The 9,508-nt window shown below is 39.3% G+C and overlaps 1 protein-coding gene across 2 annotated transcripts in view; it reads right to left on the bottom strand.

The window, feature by feature from the left end:
• Positions 1-8,881, bottom strand: part of LOC107665528 (beta-1,3-N-acetylglucosaminyltransferase manic fringe-like) — a 19,519-nt gene extending 10,638 nt beyond the window's left edge. For both annotated transcript variants that reach the window (XM_016456441.1, XM_016456442.1), the window contains exon 1: positions 8,300-8,881. In XM_016456441.1, coding sequence (XP_016311927.1) covers positions 8,300-8,641 — 342 coding nt within the window. In that variant the 5' untranslated portion in view covers positions 8,642-8,881. The remainder of the gene's footprint in view (positions 1-8,299) is intronic.
• Between the last annotated feature and the right edge of the window lie 627 nt (positions 8,882-9,508).

The raw sequence follows: 9,508 nt of genomic DNA on the forward strand, positions 1-9,508 counted from the left end.
TTCCCTCCTTTTATAGCAATCAGTCTGCTCTTACAATCTAATTAGTATGATAGTGATTTTACCTGACTAGTACTAATTCACACTTTCACATGTGAAAATTATATGTGACAACCTATTAGCGTAATTACTTACAGTGTGTCTGTAGTTAAAAATTATCATTATTTCTTAATGACTTTTATTTGACTTATATCTACTTGTTTACTTTCAAATTTGACAATTGAAAAACTGATTCACTCATGATATTTTTATGTATATCCTCTATACTTCCTTTTTTTAAATTGATGAATGTATATTTTAAAACATGATTTGGTCATGAATTCATACATTATTCTGGTAAATACAATACTTCCCAATGTCATCGTTTAAAATAACATGTTATAATATTCAAGGGATGTTCTCTTCAGCTTTTGGAGAGAAAAGTACTAATCCTGATTTTATTAATGCTGAATATTATTTCTTAATGACTTTTATTTGACTTATATCTACTTGTTTACTTTCAAATTTGACAATTGAAAAACTGATTCACTCATGATATTTTTATGTATATCCTCTATACTTCCTTTTTTTAAATTGATGAATGTATATTTTAAAACATGATTTGGTCATGAATTCATACATTATTCTGGTAAATTCAATACTTCCCAATGTCATTGTTTAAAATAACATGTTATAGTATTCAAGGGATGTTCTCGTCAGCTTTTGGAGACAAAAGTACTAATCCTGATTTTGTTAACGCTGTACATAGTTCAGATATAATTATTTTACTTGAGACATGGAGTCGTTTAGACTCTAAAACCTACACCCCATCAAACTACAGAGAGCTACATATACCCTCAATCAAACAGCCTAATGTTAAAAACAGAAGAGATTCTGGAGGAATCATAGTTTGGTTCAAAGACCATCTGTGGCAGTATATTCAGCCCATGAAAAAGGGAAAAACACATATTTGGATAAAACTTAAAAAAGAGATTTTGTGTTTAGATGAGGACCTGTACCTCTGTGCCATATATATATCCTCCCATATGAGTCGCCTTATTAAAGTACACAATGTCAGAATGTAGAATAGCCCGTATATAATATGATATAATTAATGAAGGTTTTCCATGTCGTTTGTAACCACAAAACCGAATTTATATTTAAAAAAAGGTCCCTCAACCAAATGAGAGGAGCAGATTTAGGAGCTATTTCCTGCTAGACAGCGACACATCCTATCTGTGGTCAGCCGCGACCATATTCCTCTACTCATCCGTTTTCTCTCTCTCTCACACACACACACCTCACCCCTGCTAGAGTCTTTAATGTTCCCCATGATGCATGATATGTCACTCTGAAAGTTTAGCTTCATTATGACGTCTAGGTGCTCCAGACGGCTCATATCGTAATTCTACGTTCCGCTCCCACCGCGGCCCTTGAGTACAAGCGGAATAATCGAAGTGCGCAGATCAATGCCGCGGCCATCAAAGCCAATGGGCCAGAGCGAGCGGAAACAGCCCACTCAAACCCCGAGCTCCTTCATAAATCATAAGGGTGGATCTTTAGCGCTTATTTCGGATAAAGTGAAGCGGCTGATGACAGCGGCTTATAAAACACCGTCTGGAGATGTACAAAGAGTGAAACGGCAGCAAAACCGTCCATTAGCGGCATAATGAAGTGAAACTCGTAGACTAGGCACCTACGTTTTGTTTTCTCAACTTGAGAGGGAAAGAAGCACAAATTGAATGAATGGGATAAGAAAAAGGCACAAATCTCGGAAAATGGCTAATAATGTGATGGACGATAAAAGCAGATGCAACCAGAACATTTTCTCATTATAATAGGCTATCAAAGCTTCATATAGACATACATCACGAAAACAAACACAAAACAATATTAGTCTGTAACAGTGACAAAAACTCACAATGAAAAAAAGTATTTGCTCAGATGTCCGGTGTTTTTTTTTCTTTCTTTCTTACATTTGTTAAAAGTGCCGGACTTGTTGTTTCACACTTTGTTCCTGTTTCCCCAGCTTAAGACTTCCTCTGTTAAGATAGACTTCCGTTTTGTCATTGTTTCAAAACGCAGTCTGCGGCTGTCGCTTCCTCTTATTGGCACGGAGGCAAAGGGCACACAAACAGAAGCACCAAAACTGACAAGCACAAACAACATCCTGTGCTTAAAAACCCACTGTTGGAGCTTGAAATGTAATTTGAACAAACTCCTAATCGTAAGCATTAAACACTGGGAAATAACTCTCATAGTTTGTGGTACTTTCCAAAGAAATCTAATTTATGACTTCTGCCTGGCAGATTAAATGAAATAGAAGAAAATCTCAAAGACTTACATCGAACGAGAGACTGAAGCCATATCAACAGTCCAGAATATCATAGAGACACCCCCTAGCAACCACTAAACGATGTCTTAGCAACCACCTACTAAAAGAATTATACAGTTATAAACTTGAATATTACTTTTTTTTCTCAGAATTTCCAGTTATATGAGTTTAGAAACTCTGAAATTCGGAGTTTATATCTCGCAATTTTGAAAATAATCAAAAAGTCAAAATTGTGAGATATAAACACGTCACTGTGAGAAAAAAGTCAGAATTGTAAGATAAAAAGAACAACCACAAAAAAACAACTGCAAAATGTAAACTCAGAGGGCTGAATTCTGGGGTTTATGTTTCACAATTCTGACTTTTTTCTTAGAATTGCGAGTTCTCGCAATTCTGAACGCATGTTTTTGCAATAATTTGCTGTCAATTGACCCTTCGCAGGGAGCTTGATTGGCAGGTGATCTGACCAATCACAACGCAGAATCTGTCATTTTGTCCGACAAACGAATCAGACAGGCGAGTAGATTCACTTTGGTGGACTTCAATTTGAGAAATGTTGACCTTCTGGTGTTCATTCATGTTTATTTTGTGCTTTAAGTAAATATCAAAAGATGATCGGTTCACGTGGCGCTTGAACTGAGTGATCTGTGATCTGCTTAAAGAGCCACAAAACTGTATTTATTGTTTGAATTTCTAAAAAATGACCAAATTTTAAAGCTAAGACTTTGCTTCATACCAGAAGTAACCTGCTCTGTCTTGTCTGACGGCGTTTTGTCAGTTTCCTCTTTGCTCCACGATTTATTTTTTACTCCGTAAGAACATGATGTGTGGCATGAGAGTGGCATGGCTTGTTGGACATAGCAACAGTAAAGAAGGAGGGTGAGTTTTTGCGAAGGTTCAATTGTGAGAAAAATGTCAGAATTGTAGGATTAAAAGTCGCAATCATGCTATTTTTATTCCGTGGTGGGGGGAAAAAAAAATAGAACTGCAAAATGTAAACTAAGAATTCTGATAAAAAAAGTCTGAATTATGGGGGTTTTATCTCAGTAGTCTGACTTTTTTCTTAGAATTGCAAGTTTATGGAGTATCTTAATTCTGAACGCACGTTTTTGTTGTAATTTGCTATCAAGTATAATTATGATTCTGTACGATTAATTTAATGTACTTGTCAGTCCTGTGTTCCGTGTCTTGTGTTTTCCTCCCCCACGTGCCTCATGACCTCGTTCCTCCCGTGTTTGTGCCCATTTTTGGTTTTCCTGTTCCTGTTCCCGATTGAGTTTCATTGGTTTCACCTGTGTTCCCCTTGTTATCTCATTTAGTCCTGAGTACTTAAGCCCTGTGACGAATGTTATACGTCAAACCCCATGCTACGTGTGTGTTTCCCTGTGTTTGTTCCTCTGTTCCTGAGGAATTTCCTTCATCTCCGCACTCCTTCGTCTCCTCCACAGTAGCAGACCGTGACAGAACATTCGACCTAAACAAGACAGTAAGCGCTGCCCCTTCTTCCCGTTTGGTTTCCGTTTTTTGCCAGTCTTTTTTTTTCCCGTTTCTCCCCGCGGCTATGGAAATTGCCACACGATTCTCCGCCCTAGCCCGCCGGGATCTCCCATTCATCGAGTACGCCCGGGAGTTCTGCAGGCTCGCCGTGATGACGGTGCTGGACGACGCCGCACTTTACTCTCTGTTCTGGATCGGAGCAAATTACTACCGCCCCGTTGACCTCCCAGACACCACGGGACTGAGCTGGAGGGAAGGAATCCTCCGGTGTCTGGAGAGTGTCCGGCCCCGATCCAGAACCAGATCGCAGTCAAGCCCGCCGGCCGCTTCAAAGCCAAGCCCACCGGCTGCTCCGAAGTCAAGTCCACCAGCCGCTCCAAAGTCAAGCCCGCCAGCCGGTTCACTCCCAAGCCCTCAGCTGACAGCAGCCCGATTCTTAACCGCAAATCAAGGGAGGAATCTAAGGAGGAAGCGACTGTTGGCTCGACCCCATGAGTCCGCTTCAGTGTCGGCTCCAGTCCCTGAGTCCGCTCCAGAAAGGGCTCCAGTTCCCACGTTCAGCCCTAAGAGGGCTCCAGTTCCCACGTCCAGCCCAATGAGGGCTCCAGTTCCCACGTCCAGCCCGAAGAGGGCTCCAGATCCAACGTCCAGCCCAAGGAGGGCTCCAGTCCTCACGTCCAGCCCAGTGAGGGCCGCTGTTCCGACATCCTGCCCACGGAGGATACCTAGGCCCATAAATAAGCAATATTCTCCCCAAGGATTTTTTTTGAGGGGGGTTATAGGGATCCTTCCGTAGAGGTCGGGCCGAGGCCAGGCCTCCTGAACTGTCTGCTCCGCCATGGCCCCCTGAGTTCACTACTCCGCCATGGCCCCCTGAGCTGCCTGCTCCGCCATGGCCCACGGAACTGTATGCTCCGCCATGGCCCCCTGAGTTCCCTACTCCACCATGGCCCCCTGAGCTGCCTGCTCCGCCATGGGTGCCGTCCCATGTAAGCCTGTCCTGAGGGGCCTCCAGAGCCCCCCCCCCTCCCCTTTAGATGTTGTGTGGCGCGTGGACGCGCCTTCGGGGAGGGGGGAGTAATGTCAGTCCTGTGTTCCGTGTCTTGTATTTTCCTCCCCCACGTGCCCCACGACCTCATTTCTCCTGTGTTTGTGCCCATTTTTGGTTTTCCTGTTCCTGTTCCTGATTTAGTTCCATTGGTTTCACCTGTGTTCCCCTTGTTATCTCATTTAGTCCTGAGTACTTAAGCCCTGTGACGAATGTTATACGTCAAACCCCATGCTACGTGTGTGTTTCCCTGTGTTTGTTTATTAAAGTCTGTTCCTAAGGAATTTCCTTCTTCTCCATGCTCCTTCGTCTCCTCCACAGTAGTAGACCGTGACAGTACTGTTGTCTGTGCTGCAATAATTTACTGTAAATTAATAGGTAATTTATTACAGTGCCAGAATACCCTAGAAACAATCTAATGGGGTGTTTACCCGACACCATAAAAAAAATCTGAAAACGTTTTATGCGTTTTGGCCGTTCATTTATACAACAACAGTGTTTTAGGCACCTGAAAATGCAAAGATTTTAAAACGAATTTCAAAATGTCTGTTTTTGAAAACAATACTGATATCGTCTTCATGTAAACTATGAAAACGTGAATTTGTGTATACGGTGATGGCACACGCACACGTATTACATGTTCAGTCTATAGAAATGACATTGCCAACTACTGGCCTGGCCTGGCATGCATAATTCAGCGATTTCAGTAATTTTTGCATATCCATGTGAACGTGTATCATTTTGAACGGGTATCACAAAACTTTTCAAAAATGTTTTTTAGTACAATCGTTGTTGTGTAAGCATACCCTAAAACACCCTAGCAACCATATGGCAATAGCCTAGCAATTGTATGGCAGGGATGTTTGCAAGCACAACTCATCAGAACATTTAAATGTTGAGTAATCATATATCATATAAAATTAGTCATTGTCTCCACATAGAGGAAAAGGAAAGGCTGAATCTTCAAACTTCAGATGAACACACTTCCTCCTCACACTCAGCATTTGCTCATATTCAAAACAGGAGCAATAAAGCAGAAGCAGGGATTTTTTTTAATTCTTATGTTTGAGAGTCACAATCTGATGCAAAACCTCAACATCAAACCCTTCCAGTTTCAGACTTTCAGAGTGGCACACTGCTGAACGTTTGAGAGTCATTTCTTCCACACACACACAGAGAGAGAAAAACAAACATATTAGTATGCCATACAAGAGTAATTTTAGCCCCAAGCGTTTCACACACATTCTCTTTGATCATACAAGTATTTGGATCAGCAGCACCACTATTTCGCACTTGTCTTATATTTAGAGTGATGGCTGCTGCTTTGAAAGTGTTACATCCTGAGTTGCACATTGGGAATTCGTTTTGACAAGCCACTCAGTGATAACACTCAGCAAGTCTAATCACTAACATCTTCCCAAAGTCCTCCTTGTGTTGTTAGCGCCTGCCAAATCGTGAGTGTGAATGTGTGTAAGCATGTGTTAGTACGTCAGTCTGGCTTTGTTCTGCTTCTTCATGTCATGTTACAGCAGGCCACAGTCAAATCTGATCATTTACAGTGTAAATGGAGGTCCATTAAGGGGGGACGTTCAAGATTTTTTTTAATCAATCTCTGTCAAATTTTGCTTTTTGGCAAGTATCAATAATAACCAATAATTATGTCTTACATTCTCTGAATGAATGCCAGGGGCCAGGGCTTCACTCATAAACATTTTGTCTCATGCAACATGGATTTAAGCAACAACCAGGTCCAAGTAACACCAGAAGTGGGTGGGAAATCATATTACATACCAGCTGACAAACCACTAAATCCCAAGGCATAAATAAATATGAGCATGACTTCAATGGCATAAATAAAAAAATATATAATGAGGTTGTTGACAAATAGTGGGGAAATCTCACAAAACCTGTCAAAAACATATTTGGGCCATATTTCAGAAAATAGATAAACAAATGTTATATTGCAATTTTATTTTACATAAATAATTTGAAGACATTTTTATGACCATTAAGATTTTTCGTGTTGTTAATTATTAATCACATTAAAAAAATAAAATAATAATAATAATAATAGTAATAACCGTTAAAAAACAACTAAATTGATATTTAATTTAATATAAAATATGTATTATTTATATTAATAATAATTATCATTATTATAAATATTGTTATTTTAAAAACAAGTAAATAATATACTTTAATTCAAACGTTCTGTTATTGTTTAAAAATATTTTATTAATATTTTAATTAATTCACATAATAACAAAATATTAAAATAATGTTTATAGTTAAAATATAGTATTTACATATTTAATAATAATAATAATAATAATAATTATTATTATTATTATTATTATAAAATAAGTAAATACTATATTGATATAATATAAAAAAAATATATTAATATTAATTTTGTTACCTGGAAACACTTAAGTGCTTAATTTAAAAAAAAATAATAATAATGTCATAATGTCAGAGTGCAATTTTTTTTTAGGGGGGGATATTGCGGTGAAATGTGACCATGACATGTCACAGGTCTTTTGCATGAGATTCACCGAGCCGCTATGTTGTAACCACACACTTGGTCTGGTCTTTTAGATCTGTCAAATCAGACATTTCAGTATCTACAAGCCTTAACCCAGAATCCTTTGGTCAAACCTCTGAACTTATTTGAGTTTAAAATGTCTTTAATTCACTGCCACACCAAATCCTTTGTATTATAAGAAAAACAGTGGAAGGAACAAAACTTGACTTCATTAAAATGGCCTTTCAGTCAGTCATCTTCATTAGTTTATCTTTCAAAGATCACAGCTGTGAGTTCTGCTTCTTGTGACAAAAAGAGGACCTAAAAGTCCATCTCAACCCTTCGTGACAAGGCTACTGCTGAATTAGAGAACACAGACAGGAAGTGCTCAGTCTATAAACGAGCACAGGGCGGACGAAACAGGAAATGGGGCAGATCGCTGCATTTTAATATAGATGCACCCATTCGTAGGCCAGTCTTTGCGGTGCGGTGCCAACAATAATAAAATTGGCTCATCCGTGCTTGTGAAAATGACTTTATTTGCAGTGTTTAGCAATGAAATGCAACCAATAACTCCATGAGGGTTGCAGAATTTCATAGGTGCCCCTTGTGAGACAGTCATAACAAACCTGCTTGGTTTTGGCATCATAAAAGCCTGAGATTTTGCACCTGTGCTTTCACAAATACGTTTGCACACAACTTCTAGCCGATGCCACAGGATGTGCACACGTCTGCCAGATGTCCCGTGACATCAGCAGCGGTTGTTGGATGAGACTGCATCTCAAATCAAGACTATGACACATAAAATGATCAAGGAACCATCATAAACATTGACTGGTGGTTGATCAGTAAGGGTTTTCGTTCATTCTAAAATTAAATCCTCTTAATTTCGAGTATTTAAAAGTCATGGAACACTCACGTGGTGTTTAGTCGTGGAGATCCAGGTCTCCAGAAGAAGAGCAAGGCGGGTCTTGTGGAACCGGCCAGTGGTTTTCACTGCAATAAAGATGTCAGTGAGTCCTAAAGGTGGTTGTGGCCTCATCTCCCTCCATTTCTGACGTTTTCGGCTTTGTTTGTCATTAACAACATCTCTGTGTTGGTTCACAGCCGTAGTTCTTGATATAGACGGTGTCTTTTCGTGCGCAAAATTAGCGGTGGGTTTTTGGTCACTCCGGCTGCGCAGTTGCAAATCCAGCAAAACCAGGATGAAAAGTGTCAGAGCGAAGACAGGCAGTACATGAAACAGCCTCCTTACGATCATCTTCTAGGTTCTTTAATTCGCTTTTGACCGCATATTAAACTAGTTCAAGTATAACAGGCGACATCTGGGCGCAGTCACGCGCGCAAAAAGGCGTGATTGTTTAAAAAATAATAATGAAATACAATAACAAGTAAGTCCCTGGGTGGGTTGGAATATGTAGTTCAAATTCATTGTGATTCCGTAAAAGTTTTCATTTGCTAATCTCGCTCGGATCCTGCCTGATGCCCCTCATGCGCTCTGTTAAAGCGGAGGATGGATGAACTGTCATTCACTTTCAGGCTTCGCAAACTTTATACGCCCCGCCCACTTTCCGCAGTCACGCTCTGATGGTGAATGATAAGATAAGGTGTATGGCTGCAAATGTGCAATTAAACCATATTTCCTGTTGAAAACTTCTTTTTGAAGGCAAACTCGTTCTTTCATGTATGAGTGTATGAGACAAAAACGAATGTAATAAATGCTTAAATCAAATGCTTCCATCCGCATACACGTCGCAAAATGTAAACTATAAATTATCGCCAAGCTCTAATCTGCTAAATGCGATATAAAGCGTGAAGGTAATAACATATTATAACCATTAATATCATGATTTTCTGTAAAGCTGCTTTGTAAAAAGAAAAAGACTACGTGTAAAACGCGCTAGACAAAATAAGTCTGACTTGACTTTAAATTCCAAATAGCAGAAAAGTACCAACAAAGTAAAGATTTTTTTTCCCGACTCACATTAAAACTGATTCTAATCAACATTGTTTGCTTGTCATCATGGTTTTATTAAATATAGATATTTAGGAAATAATTCTAAGATTTAAACTATAATCAAAGAGTAAATAAATTGTATATAAACATAATGTAAATAAATACATCATT

Source organism: Sinocyclocheilus anshuiensis, unplaced genomic scaffold, assembly GCF_001515605.1.
Source record: "Sinocyclocheilus anshuiensis isolate Anshui unplaced genomic scaffold, SAMN03320099.WGS_v1.1 scaffold543, whole genome shotgun sequence".
Taxonomy (NCBI): domain Eukaryota; kingdom Metazoa; phylum Chordata; class Actinopteri; order Cypriniformes; family Cyprinidae; genus Sinocyclocheilus; species Sinocyclocheilus anshuiensis.